General features: G+C 32.3%; 1 protein-coding gene across 2 annotated transcripts in view; it reads left to right on the forward strand.

The window, feature by feature from the left end:
• The window catches only part of LOC107449617 (protein kinase C, brain isozyme), a 178,390-nt gene that overhangs the window by 77,462 nt on the left and 85,244 nt on the right, over positions 1-15,684 (forward strand). For both annotated transcript variants that reach the window (XM_043040694.3, XM_043040695.3), the window contains exon 3: positions 14,839-14,921. In XM_043040694.3, the coding sequence (XP_042896628.1) occupies positions 14,839-14,921 (83 nt within the window). The remainder of the gene's footprint in view (positions 1-14,838; positions 14,922-15,684) is intronic.

The following is a 15,684-nucleotide window of genomic DNA, read 5'->3' on the forward strand; positions in this document are numbered from 1 at the left end:
TGTTCACTTTATTTTCAATCTTTTGGTGAAGATCGTTCGAACATTCATAGTCAGGGTTACAGATTTATCGCAGGAGAAAAAAAAATATTCACGAACAAATTTTGAAAATTTTGCAAAATCACAAAAAAAAAAAAAAAAAAAAAATTTTGAAAATTATGTACATGATATAAGTAATAAAATAAAAAAGTTAAAAAACAAATCAAACAATTTCTAATTTTATTCAATATTAATATTTTTTCAGTGTATTTGCACTTCAAGAAAATCACAATAACCTCACATGTGACCTATGCCGTCAGGGTGACATGTGACCTATGACGTACCTCGTTTTATTTTATTTTGTAACCGTCGTTGAACAGCAGACCCAATTTTTGGATTGACGGCCACTAATGTTCACCTCCGTAGCCTTGTAATTTTGAACCCAATCCAGAAGACAAGGGAACTCCTGGATCAAGCATTAGGAGAAATTTGACTTCGTGGAGGACTTTTGATGGAACTAACCCGCTTTCGCTTTACATGGAGAGGAAGACCACGAGAACCTCCCACGGTTAGCCTCGTGGCAAGGAGACTCTAACCCATGATCCGTCTACCACTGAGGATATTTCACGTCAGCACTATGGTTGGTGCAAGCCGGATACGGAATTCGTATCGACCAATCATCGCTGGGATTCAAACCCGGTTTACCTCATTGGACGGCAAAAAGCAAAATGACTTGTTAAAATTGAGCTAAGTTTCTCCTCACTAATTAGAATGTTAATTAACGTGAGGTTAATTAAATACAAAGCCGTATCGCACATCAAATTTGTTGAAATACAATTCTTTCTCATCAGCGTCTTTCACTTAACTTAAATTATTATTTTTTAAGGTCTTTTATTGTGACCGTGATATGTGTACCTGGCGACATAGATGCATAATTAAATTGTTTATGTTCTACATTGGCTTCGTACCTGTCTTTGTGTTAAGTAAGAAATGTATAGTTAAAGAATTGAAATTTTTGTGAAAGACTATAGAATGAGTCACTTAAGAGAAATGAAACTTGACGGGTTTGGCTTACTCGAAATAGAATGGAAAGAAAAGTTGCTAAAGTAAACAAATGCCACGTTTCAACAACCAATCAGGATCGAGATACCCACACTACGTCACGTTTACCAGTGTTTTTACTTGTGTTTCAACACAAAGTATTTCGAAATTTGTTTGCCCAATGAAATTCTCTAGCTCTTACCCTCTCATTTCAGAAAATTTTCAGGCCAAGGAGGAGGCTAGTTAAACTTTTTTTTTCCCCTCTTGTATTCTTATTGCACTGTAAGGAGGCATAACATCTTTACTTCTTCCTGAACTATTTTCTTGTTATTTTACTAATTTTTTTAAATGTTTTATCAGTTATACGTTGTCGCTTTTGAGGTTTCAGAAAATTTTAACTAAAATGTAGATGATTTTTAAACTAAAAAAAAAAGTCAAATTTCAAACAATTTGTTTTATTTCAAAAAATTCGCCGTTTTAGGAAAAAAGGTATGTTTTATAATAATGTAGAATTAGGAAATAGAATTGTGGTAAATCACGTTACCACAATTCTATTTCCTAATTCTCCATTATTATGTCTTATAACAGAAATTCTTTATTTGAGGATTTTTCCAAACATGTAAGAATTCCTTTGTTTATCCTATTCTTCAAACGCTTTACAAAATTGTTTATATGGTATCCTCCTTACACCACTCAAGACATATATATGTCACAAATTAAAACAACCTGCATATTAGTAATTGCAGTCGGAAATTTAATTAAAAAAATTTTTTTTAACCCTATAGGGTTGTATTTTGTGGCCATTCAATTGGCTGATTTGTTGGTTTTATTTGACAGGCTTAATTGATTGATTGTTTTGTTGATAGATTTCATTGATTGATTCAATAGACTGAATTCTTTGCCGAAAGCTGTCCTACCACCATTAAGAGTGAAATTCGAAAAAATTTCAAGTTCTAAGTCAATTAGTGACAATTGTTATCCAGCTTTACTAATGTTATGCAAACAGGGAGTGGTGCCTTTTTGGCTTGAAAATTTTGTGTGTATAATGTACACAAAGAAACGTAATAAAACGTATAAGAATGCTGGAATTCATTTAGTCATTATATAAACATCTCTTCAGAATTATAGCTATTCATTATTTCTTCTATTTTAAATAATGCACGAATAAATGAAAAATAAATATATAAATAAAATATCTATCTATAATTGTTGAAGCAATATATTTATAAATTTCGGCGCAATAATTTTTATAACAAAATGTTAATCATTGAAAGAGTACATTTGAAATACAACGAAAAATATTCTTGTTATCAAAACATTTTACGAAGCGAATCTTTATTTTTTTCCATCCATACAGTTGACATTTAGACACACGATTCAATTTGACATTTCAAAAATTTGCAGTATCATAACAAATTTCTCAATCTTTATTTCCCATTTTCTCCTTTCTGTCAGAATTATTTATGATCTAGTAATCTACTGAACCTGAATTTAAAATATCAAGCAGGAAATTTCACCCGCGAAACGTGGAAAAAATAAGTCGACTGTATCAAAATGTTAAATTATTGAAAAGTACAATTCCAAATTCTTTATTTCACATTTTCCAATTTCTGTCTGAATTATTTTAGACCTAATATACTACAGAATCTGAAATCAAAATATCAAATAAGAAATTCCACCCACTAAACGTGAAAAAAATAAGTCGACTGTATCAAAATGTTTATAGTAATTAAAAAGTACAATTCCAAAGTCTTTATTTCACATTTTCTCCTTTCTCTCTGAATCACTTATGATCTAATAATCCCCTGAACCTGAATTCCAAATATCAAATAAGAAAAATATCAAATTGAAAAGTACAATTCCACTATCTTTATTTCACATTTTCTTCATTCTGTCGGAATTACTTATGACATCTACTGAGCCTGAATTCCAAATATCAAATGAGAAATTTCACCAGCAGAACGTGGAAAAAATAAGTCGACGGTATCAAAATGTTTAGTTATTGAACAGTACAATTCCAAAATCTTTATTTCACATTTTCGTCTTTCTGTCTGAATTACTTATGATCTAATAATCTACTGAACCTGAATTTTAAATATCAAATAGGAAATTTCATCCGCTAAACGTAGAAAAAATAAGTCGATTGTATCAAAATAATTAGTTATGAAAAAGCACAGTTCCAAAATCTTTGTTTCACATTTTCTCCTTTCTGTCTGAATTACTTATGATCTAATAATCTACTGAACCTGAACTCAAAATATCATGTCAGAAATTTCACCCGGAGAACGTGGAAAAAATTAGTCGACGGTATCAAAATGTTTAGTTATTGAAAAGTACAATTCCACAATCTATAACAATCTACTGTACCTGAATTCTAAATATCAAGTAAGAAATTTCACCCGCAGAACGCGGAAAAAATAAGTCGACGGTATCAAAATGTTTATAGTAATTAAAAAGTACAATTCCAAAGTCTTTATTTCACATTTTCTCCTTTCTCTCTGAATCACTTATGATCTAATAATCCCCTGAACCTGAATTCCAAATATCAAATAAGAAATTCCACTCGCGAAACGTGGAAAAAATAAGACAACGGTATCAAAATGTTTAATTATTAAGAAGCACAATTTAAATACCTCGGGAAAAAAACAAGTTACGAAATTATTCTGCGAACAGTTGACATTTCAAAAATTTTAAAAACGTATAGAAATTCCATTATGTTTTTTTAAGCATTTTTTTCTGCCTAAATTATACATGATCTACTACAACTGCAACTAAAAATTCAAAACGGCAATTACAAGATTCTTCCTGCGAGCGTAGAAATTTTACTGTAATTTTAAAATGAAATACTAAAACTTCTACTTTTATCATTATCACTGAAAGAGTACAATTGAAATTCTACGAAAATAATCCTTATTATAAAACCATTCTACGAAAATGAACTTTTTTTTTTCTTAACACAATTGACATTTAGATAAAAAAAAATTCATTTTGACCTTTAGAAAACTCGTCTCACAAACAATTCCGAAATGTTTATTTAACATTTTATCTTTCATTATTACATTATATTATATATTTTATTCTTTTTTATTATTATATTTTTTATTTAGCAGACATAATAACCCTATAGGGATGAACCAGTAACCAATATCTTCTGAATTACATATGACATAATAATCTACTGAACTTTGAAATTCAAAATATCAAATAAGAAATTCCCCTCCAGCGAATGTGAAATATTTTTCCCACCCACACAATCTCAAGAATACTGATACTACAACGCCCCCGCACAAATCATCAGTTGTGCCCACCCCTTAACTAAATCAAATACCCACGCGGGAACCCCAACAGAACCCTCCGCTCTTCTATAACGCAACCCGAACCTGTTGCTCTTAGACTATGTGTATGATGAACAGTACACCTACACCTGATGCATCGATCTCAAGCTTCCCTCACCTGGCCGGATCGATGCGGCTCTTGCCGCGCCCCCTCAGCGTCCATCGTCTGCTGTTAAGAATTTTTCTCTACTTCCCCTATCCCATGGAAGTGAACAATAAAGCTTCCATCTCACTGTGTGCTCTTGAAGCACTGTTTAAAGAAAGTGTGCTTATGCAGAAGGAAATAATGCGGATAAATGCCCTCATTAAAAAAGAACGAGGGGGTATAGCAAAGTGAGAAACGTTCGAATGTTCGCCGCAGGGTGAAGCGACTAGGGAAATGCGTAATTCGGAAAGTTTTATACTGTCGTCGTTTGTGTTCACAGTCGTGAGTGTTGATATCGTGGTAAACGGTGTCTACCGTCTGAGTTAGGACGCAATCGTAATCGCACGGATTTCCGATCAGCTTATTTTATTTTGAGTGATGGGTATTGCAAATAAGGAGTGAGGATTGCGAAAAAAAATAAGTGTTTCGCCTCCCGTAAAATTTAGCGATCAAAGCAAGTTCATCACAAATACAGCAAAATCCAAGGGTGCATTTTTTATTCACTCTCAGAATTAAAACTCTCACTTTTGACGATTCAGCAATCCCTGAGCAATATTTCGTTAATTTTGAGAAACATTTCGTCTCGAAATCACGTGATTTGTGACGAAACGCGAACTCTTAAATGTATTATGAAAATGTTTCCCCTACTCGAAACCTCATCGTAGTGCACGAGAATGACTAAACTAGAATAAGGACTAGACAATCAAAAATAATGTGACCAATTAAGCTGACCGGGCTGCATGGTGGTACCAGGAAGATTCCTGGTTTGAATGGGTGTTAATTTATCTGTCTGTTGTGGGTGTTAATTTATTTATCTGCCCTTGTTGTGTTGTGCTATCTATATGGTCCTCACTTAAAGTAATTATTAGAAAAGTTAGTATTATTAAAGTAATTATTAGAAACTACGAGTTTTTTTTCTCGGAATAAAAATAAAATGCCGAAATATTTCTTTAATTTTGACAAAGTTCGTTTCCTTGAAGAAATGATAATAGTTATTTCGTCGCTTTAAGGAAACTTTTGCTTCGGTGAGTATACTAGGAAACGGTTTCGTCAAAAACGAAGTAAGTTTCGCGATATTTGAGTATCTATTTTTTACAGTGTTAAAGCATGCATTCATGTATTAAACAAATAATCCCAAGACGCTGAGCGGTAAGATATTACTTGATCAAAATCTTTATTCGCTTCAAAAATATACAAAATCGAAATAATTGTCGGTATGTTACAAGCTCTCAAAAATAGGCTCATGGACATGCCAGACATGAATGAGACGAAGCAAAAGTGATTTGAAATATAAAACAATAAGTTGCCAACACAAAATGAAGAAGTACAGGGAAGAAACAATACTGGAAAATCCGAAGTGACCCAGAGAGAAAAAAATATGAAAAACAGAAGAAGAAAAACCACAGTGCCCGAGAGGAGCAAATCAGGGTAAAATGTATTTTCCGTCACTATGAAGAGGTGGTGAGGAACTATAGTTTTTTCACCAGGAGTTGACACTTGGCTCCACCTCCTCGGACGAAGAATTTCTTTCAGCGCGGGAGTAGGAGGAGAAACGTCTTCGCGCTTGAAATTGAGACGACCTTTAATGCGCACCAAACGCAAACAGCGAATTCTTTTTCAGTCACTTACTTCGATTTATCATCTGCTATTATACCTTTCATTACTCTAGCTAATTAAATATATTGCAGCAAAATGTCTCAAAAGAGGACAAACTACTAACTCAAAAGAGAGAAATAAGATAAAATTTATGAAACATTTAATGTTTAAAAAATGCACGTAAAGTTTGCGATATAAATATTTTTTTCATACGATCGCCAAATAGCAACCTTGTTTTGGACTGTTCACCTCCTTCTCCCAAAATGAACGAACTATAATGTCGTTAACAAGGGAATCAGAATTTATATGAATGTCACAATATTCCAGGATATCAAGATGAGCTAATGTGACTGGGATGAAATAATTTTGGCATTTCCGAAATTGAATTTATGTCCAAGATTCCAACAGTGTGCAGCAAACAATGATTTCTCGCATTCTTGATTACGGGCAAATCTATCGTGTTACTTAAGTCTAAATATTTTAAGCTGGTCTAGTTTGTCGCATTGACCAGGAATGGAAAAGATCCCAGTTTTTATCGAAACTTATTATATCTTCAGAAGATTTAAATTTATTTTTGTTAACAGTCCCAAAAATGACTTTAAAACCAATACGGGAGACGATATTAGCTGTTTATATTATCAAATTATACGGATATTCACAACGACAAAAAAATCTTATTAGAAACTATCTACTGAAATTTTTGAAGCGAATGAAGGTCTAATTAAGTAATATCTATTCTTATTGTGGGAACAGCTGCTGTTGACAATGTCAACTTTCATCTGTGAAAAGGTACCCCTCCAAAGAATCGAGTTAACATGTCTCATATACTAGGGAATTGGAATTATATTTTTGTAGTGGTAGATCCCCCACCAGAATTATATTTGTGATGGAATCCGATGAACGGTTACCACTAGTTGATTCATTTCTGTTTTTGTGAGAAGCCGGGAGAGCTGTATTAAGATCACCGTACTTTTTGAGTGCTGAATCTGAGAGCTGTATTAAGTTCACGGTTGTGGTCGCTCCTGTGTTGCCTTTAGCAGTCGAGTGTATGCAGGCCGCGGTTGTGTTAATCGAGACTAAGTAGCAACAGCGATAGGAGGTGGATAATGCCACAGTCACAAGTAGCATGTTAACTTTTCAATGTTTACGATCCATCGAAGTTGGCGTTACTGTCTAGGTAGGCGTGTTCGTATCGAAGTGGGCGTTTCTGCCAGCGTAGGCGTGTTCTCTTCGCGTCCGGGTCACCAATGTGGGGAGACTAGTATACTAGTGAATTGGAATTATATTTTTGTAGTGGTAGATACACTACACTTATTTGTCATTAAATAATGGTTCCCACATCCATTAAAAACAAAATTGTGAATCTGAAAAATCAGATTTTTCCTTTCAAGTCTGATGAAGTTATGAGAAAATGTGTTGGAATAATTCTTTTCAAAGAGCAAACAATTATCAAAATTTAAGTGAAACCATGGAAGTTTCAAGAAATTTATTTTTCTCCAACTTTCTTTAAAAAAAAAATTATTTTGTATTGTCAATTTTTTTGATTAGCTCGATTTACGAAGGAAATTGAAAATATATTTATTATTATCATTATCAGTGAATGAAGTTCATCTCATTATTAATGAACCCAAATCAAACTATATACAACTAACTAAAGTCCTGGGGCCGTTCAAATATTTGATATGGAGGTTTTGGTGAGTTGCTTATTTTTGCTGCCAAATATGGAGGGGGTATAAGCAAATCTTGCGTAACTCATGAAAATTCCCTCATTTTTCAAAATTTTTATTAAAAAAGCTAAATAAAAAATTTCGCAAAAAAAAAAAAAAAAAAAAGAAACAAATGGAAAATTTAAAATTCACAAAAAAAGTTGTGGACTGAGAAAGAAAAAAAGTTTCAAAGTTCAACACACGAGTTTCAAAGTTTAACACAAAAGTTACTTCAAGTTTATTCTTTTCCAAATTTTATAAAATGAATTAAAACGTAAGTTTTGTTTAGTGCAAAGTTACACTTTTTCTTTTATTGGAATTCTATTTCAAAACTAGTAGATCGCTACAGTCAAAGTTAAAGTAAAAACCAGAATGTGGGTTAGTTCCATCAAAAAGTTCTCCATGAGGGCTATGCTTGATCCAGAAATTTCCTTGGCTGCTGCGTTTGGTTTAAAATTACGAGGATACGACGTTAAACTTTGATAGTCGTTAACTCAGAATTGGGTCAGCTGTTCAACGCCTGTTAAATAACATGATCTTACCATAATGAAATTCACCAACTGGAAATCCAAGATTCAGAATAGGAACGTTTAGAGCAACAATGTTCAGCAAGTCAAAGTTTACAGTTGGAAACAGTGCCAGAAATGAGGAGGACCAGTGAGCAAAAGATTTTTTTTATATTTTCTTTATAATCGTCGTTGAACAGCCTACCCAATTTTTGGGTTTACGACTGCTAATGTTCAGCCTTGTAATTTTGAACCCAGTCCTGAAAACAAGGGAGCTCTTGGATCAAGTGTTGGGAGAAATTTTGTCTCCGTGGAGGACTTTTTGATGGAGCTAACCCACATTTGCGTTAAATGAAGAGGAAAACCACCCACGGTTAGCCTGATGGAAAGGGGATTCTAACCCATGATCCGTCTACCACTGAGGATATTTTAGGTCAGCACTGTGGTTGGTTCGAGCTGGGTGTGGAATTCGTATCGACCAGTCATCGCTGGAATTCGAACCAGAGTCGCCTAATTGGAAGGCGAAAGCTCTACCCCCTGAGCCACCAGGGCTCTTGAACAAATGGTTGTCATAATTTTGAGAAAACCAGAATTATAAAAAGAAAGGGGGGGGGAGTTTTAACCGATACAGCGTTACGAACGGAGTGTGCCCGAACGGAGATCCTCGCTATCCGTAAACTCTTTAAAAGAAGAAAACACGGGAGACTTATAATTCATTTATAAAAGAGCATGCAACGATGAATCAGTTAAAAAAAGTTCATGGGGACGAAAATATCTTCTAATTCCAATTTAATGCGTTCTATACTTATGAAGTCACTCCTTGTAGTGTTTCTAATTATCATTAGTGATTAAATGATGGCAAGGATTTTAACCTAATACCAGAGTTTAAAATGCAAAAAGAAATCGGTTTTAAATATTTTTTTTAGAAGAAGATAAGACATATTCTGAAATTCCACTTTGGTTCGCTCAGTATAAACGAAGTCTTGCAAAAATATGTTATTGTGATTATTACCATCAGTGAGCTAATGATTTTAGTGTAGCAATAGTTTGAAGTGAAAAAATATTCGTTTCTGAGAGTTTTTCATAAAGGAACAAATCAAAAAAATTAAATATGATTTTTTGCGTTCAAAGTCCACAGAGTTATCGCTAAATGTGTTATTTTAATTTCACAGACAAAAAAAATTTTTTTTTAACAGATTTAAATATATTTTCGTATTGTTGATTTCAAGTCTACAATTGGTTTCGCTCTCCAATATACTGTTTTTTTAAGGGCATTTTTAGTCTATTTTTGGTCGAAAGGAAGGCACGTCATCAGGATTATCTTCTAGGAGAGTTAAGGATTAGAGTTAATTATTAGAATTGCATAGGAATTCTTGGCCGGAAATATCGTCATACGGTGCTAAGGACGCATTATGAACTGTCTCTTCATACCTAAGTTAGAAATCGTTTTGTTTTTATAAGTTGCGTTCGAAAATAAAAGATTATTTAGTTCAATATTAAGAACTAAAATTTGATAAAATTTGATTTACAGAAATCCTTAGAAAAGCAAAACAGAAACCGATTGATCTGGAAATTTTAAAAAAAAAAAATTTAAATTGATAATGTTCTACATAAATATGAAAACTTTAAAGTTAAGCAAGTTTTTGATTGGAGCCCTCAGGGCAATAGAGAAAAAGGTAGGTAGGTTCTTTATTCACGTCGCACTAGAGCTGTACAATGGGCTATTGGCGACGGTCTGGAGAACGTCCCTGAGGATGTTCCGAAGACATGCCACCGCAATTTTGATCCTCTGCTGAGGGGATGGCTCCCTTTCTTTGGTACCCCGACGACCTGCGCATGAAGTCGAGCACTTTACGGTAGAACAGTTTAACAAGGACCGATACCGCGCACCCTCGGTCCCTACGCAGTCTGATCAAAGTGGTCAACCACCCGCTTACTGACCACAGCCAGTGATGTTTGACTTCGGTGTTCTACTGGGAGCCGTGTCTTTGCGATCAGTCCACTGCGAGTTAAAAAAAAGAGGAAGACCTAAAAATACTTGGCGCAGACCTATTGTAAACATATTGAAAACAATAGGAAAGTCATAGAGATAGTCAAAATATCTGGCCACAAATAGAGTGAGATGGAAAGCTATGATAGAAGCTCTGTACCCCAATTCGGAGTGAGGAGGAATATGTAAATGTGTATATGTAAATATTTGTATAAATGCAACAAAAAATTTGTTCCCCAGTGTAATCAAGAAACAAACAATCAAGAACAATTTGAGGAAAAAATTTTTTTATTCACATTGATTTTTTTAAAAAAAAAAACCTTATAAGAATGTTCTGAAATGTTAATTTGTTTCATTCAATGTTCGCGAAATCATATAAAGCGTTTATTAATTTTGTTATCAGTACGCATAGTTATAATTACCACGGAACGAAAAAAATGATCTATCCATTTTGCTATTGTGGTTTTCCTGTCGTAGTCTATTCAAGTGTTTGCGTGCCATTGCCTTTCGGTTGACTGCGTAAGGTTTACCTCTAAACTGGGTTTATTTCATTCAAAAAGTTTTCATTTGTGGTGAGGTTGTCGTGATACATAACACAGAAATAATTTTATCTTTTAAATTGAGTTCTAAAATACAAGATAATTTATTTGAACACTAAGAGCCATGCATTCATTATAGTATTCTATCCAGCGAAAGGGCGAATGATTTTGGATATAAATAACTAACTTTTTATTAATCAGTCTTTGTTTTTTTTTTAAAAAACCAACCTATACGGGTTATTAAAAAATATTAAATTGACATCTTTTAAATTAGCAGAGATGTGGAGGCGGAGTTAAAGAACATTTCGCAGGAGTTGTAGTCGGATACATTTTCTCAATTCGGACTCCAGTTTGTTCAATATTAGATTCTTTAGCTTAAAATAGGAAAAAATCTTTGATCTTCGACAAATATTTGTAATTATATTAATTATTATAATAATATTAATTATTAAAATAATATTAATTATAACAATAATTATTATAACAGTGATAATTATAATAATGATAACGATGATAATATTAATTATAATAAAATTAATTATTATAATGATATCAGTTATTAAAATAATATTAATTACAACAATAATTATTATTACAATAATAATTACAATAATAATAACGATGATAATATTGATTATAATAATATTATTATTGTAATATTAATTATTATAATAATATTAATTATAACAATAATTATTATAGTAACAATAATTATTATATTATAATAATTATAGTAATAATAAAGATGATAATATTATTTATAATAATTATTTAAATTATTAAGTATCACAAATTTAATTAACCACATTCAAACATTTTTGAACCTACGTTTAACTTAACTATTGAAAAAGAAGACAGAAAATTATTGAAACTAATGAAAAATCAATTTTTTTATAGAAGAATTATTAGTAAGTGATCGTTTAATTAAACTAAATTTATTTAGTAAAATTAATAAGTTAATTTTAAAAAATGCGAATGAACTTAATGTCATTTGTTATAGTTTTAGTTCTAGTTTGATGGGTGGATATTTTTTGGGAATTAAGGTATTTAGATATTTTAGGTATTTAGATAGGTAGATATTTTTTGAGTACCTTTATTATTTCGTCGAGATTCCCTACTAACTTGTTCAAAATTTACCGGTACAAAGTTGTATTTTATTTTTTACATCATTTCATATAAAAAATAATTTTAGCCGGAGGGTGTTTTATTAAATACTTAAATACTCTAATACTTAAAAAAAATGTTAAAATTTTGTTATCTTTTTATTTTCTAAACTAGATTTATGTTAATAGACTTGGAACCTTGATATTGATTTGAAAGGTTATATGAATTTAAATCGATATTAATATGAATGGAAAAAGTTTTGCATAAAATAAATTCCCTGCCAGCTTTGACTTCGGATGTTTTATAGAAATAGGTGAGGGATATTTTATGAGTGAATAACAAGTAGTGCTTCAACTGTTACTAACAGCTGCTGTTCTATTTTGCTCTCGTCTCATGAAGAGATGCATTGTAAAATAAAGTCAATTTGCATCGCAATTTTTTGTACAGTTATTTAATTTAGCCCCAACGTAACTCCGTTTAATAATAACTGAAACAACCTTTCTAAGGTGTAAGTACAAGTCATTTTAATAAAATTTTCAGTACTATTAATGCAAAGAAAGAAGTGAGAGATTTGATCTAATGATTGATCCTAGTACAGATTTTCACGTGCTAGGAATCAACCTTGATAGTTTGAGAGGCTAACTTTATACGATATTTTAGACGATATTTTAACTTACGCAATCAAACACAAAATATTCTCTAACGATATTTATTTGTTTGAAAGGATTTAGATTCCTAACCCGCAAATTTAAGGGGTGGTTAGCCACAATCTGCAAAATATGGTTTTATTGATATAGACAGAACAGTTGAAAATTTGAACGCATTAATGTTAATTTCATTTTTGCGTACTTCGTTATATCTCACGAACTTTTTTCGGAATCTGAACGAAATCGGTTGTTTAGTGTTTAAGTTATCCGATTTTAAAATGCAGTATATTTATATTAAAACATATTAGTATGTTAGGGTTTATTAATATTCGTTAAAAGTAATTTCTTGCACAACAAGTAGATTCATACTTCATTTTGCATTCTTCATTACCTCAATCTGCAAAATATGTTATTATTGATTTCGACAGAACGGGTTGAAAGTTTGAACACATTAATGTTAATTTCATTTTTGCGTACTTCGTATATCTCACGAACTTTCTAAGCCAATCGAAAAATTTTTGGACGCAATTATAAAATTCGCTATGTTTATATAAAGATGAGTCCATATAAAAAATAATTTTTAATAGTTATACATTAGTTTTGGTTCAATTATAGAAGAAAAATGGTTAAAAAAATTTTTTAATGTAAAGTTAAGTAATTTCAAATGACAAAAAAGCAGAATTTGAACGAAATCGGTAGTATAGTGTTTAAGTTATCCAATTTTAAAATGCAGTATATTTATAATAAGCCATATTAGTATGTTAGGGTTTATTAGTATTTGTTAAAAAGAAATTTCTTGCGCAACAAGTAGATTCATACTTTATTTTGTTTCATTTAATAATAAACTCATAATTTTTTTACTAATCATCCTGCATTATTAATAACCTTCAGGGATGTATACACCAGTAACCAACACCTAACCGTTATTTCATGATATTTAAGGTAAAATGCCATTGACAGGTATATTCTTGCCAGTATTTCCGTTTCGGACGTTTTCGTAAATTAAACGGTCATTGTCCGGTATTCCCTACGCTTATTTTTCTCCTAATCGGTTATTTTTTGTAATAACCAATTAAGTTGATTAACACTTTCATCACGGCAATGCCTTTGTCCCACCCTCTGAGCTTAGAGTTTTCTCACAGCACTAAAATTGAAACAAAACGTAAACTCCTTTAAAACATGATTATTTTTCTTTAAAAAATAATAATCAATTGCAATCCTTATCAATAATAATCAATTGCAATCCTACCATATTCATTAATACAACAATGGAGCACTTCGAATATTCCTGGAAAACGAGTCATCTAATCCGTCGCGATGAAAGGGTTAAAGTGAAGATTGATTTATTAACTTATCGAATAAAAGAAAATATTTTTCTTCAACCGTCAACTCGGATATATTTAAAAAAAAAAGAAAAAGAATAACAGGAAAAGCGAAAAAAAATCCTTCTCCGTTGTTCTTCCAATTTCTTATTTAGATTATACGCATTCGGCATTTTAAACAATGCAGGCATTTCCTACATTGCCGGTAACAATTGTACAAAATCTGTTTTTCTCAATTAAGAATGTAAAATTTGACTGTGAGGCCGAGATAGACTGGTTGGTAGGGCGTTGGGCCCATGTCCAGAAGGTCGTGAGTTCGATCCCCGCCAGCCGAAGGCTAGTCGTACTTTAAATGATGACTAGTACACGCTAAATATGTCGGGCCACAAAGTCCTCCCAGCTCCCATAACAAAAGAATACCTCTGGCGGTACTCAATTGGAGATTGATCGTTCTTTGATTAAGGTCGAAATTATGATCTGTGGATGAACGAATGGATGTATGAATGGGTCCGTCCTTTAAAACGAGCTTTGACGTATGTGGCTGAAGTTGTGTTCATGGCCGTAGATGGCAACATTGAAAAACAAGAAATGCATTTTTTGTCTTAAATTCGCTTGCTGGTATTTGGTAAGTAGCATTAAAAACAACTACAAATTTGACTGTACCAGTTAAGCTCATGAATAACAGCATGCGTATACTATAAACCCAATTTATGATTGTTTTAAATTCTATCCGTATTCTTTTCCATTGATATATCATGAGAAGCAGTTCCGCTCGTTGTTAAGTGAAGTATATCACCGTTTAACTACTTATTCTAGTTTTTGCTGTTGATTCTTATTAATCTAGTAGTTTGCATAAAACGCTTTGTTTATAGTTATTACTAACCTTAATTAGAAGTAATTTTTATAATTGTGCATTTTTTTTTCTTTTCAGTTTGTAGTTTTGTGGTTCATAAAAGATGCCACGAATTCGTCACATTCACATGCCCAGGAGCCGACAAAGGTGTCGATTCAGACGTAAGTGTTCCTTTTTCGAAATTATAATTCAGATTTTTCTTCAGGTTATTTTGAATGTTCAATTCAAGTAAGGAGGGGAAAAAAACAGATACCTTGAATTACGTTTCATTAAAATGATCGGATCTTCACGTTCTAGGACTCGAATCTTAATGGTTCCAGGGGATGATCACAAATAGGCTAATTAATTAGCGCAGGCGATAATTTTAGTTACGAAACCAGACAAAATATGAAACCGAAACCAGACAACATACTTTCTCTTAGTAAGCATTTCTTTCTTTTTACGGATTCGGATTTCAAAATATAGGAGATGGCCGCAATCTGGGAAATATGGTTCCAATAGTTTGGTGAGGAGTTTTATCCTAAATGAACACCCCTTAATGTTAATTTTGTGTATTTCACCATATCTCGAGAAATTTTTAAGCTATTCTAGAAATATTTGCACACGGTGTAAAATTCGTTTACTTTATTCAAAGATATAAGTAAAATTTTACGGTTAAAAGTACTGGCACCCTGGGAGCAGGTACTACCGGAATTTTTCCAATGTAGGGAAATGAGATTTTGGCAAAATAATTTACTGTTCTGGGAATTTTTTTCCCTTAGTAGTTTGATAAAAGTTATTTTCCTGAAAATATTCCCCTTCGTTTCTAAGAAACGTGCATGTTTGAGAACCTTAAGTTGGCCCACCTAATAAAGCTAATTAGTTTCGTTTAAGTATTATAGCCGAGAGGGCGATTTTATCAATCTCATGACAGAACGAGTAGGG

This window comes from Parasteatoda tepidariorum, chromosome 8, assembly GCF_982258835.1.
Source record: "Parasteatoda tepidariorum strain Cologne lab strain chromosome 8, Ptep-v5.0, whole genome shotgun sequence".
NCBI lineage: Eukaryota > Metazoa > Arthropoda > Arachnida > Araneae > Theridiidae > Parasteatoda > Parasteatoda tepidariorum.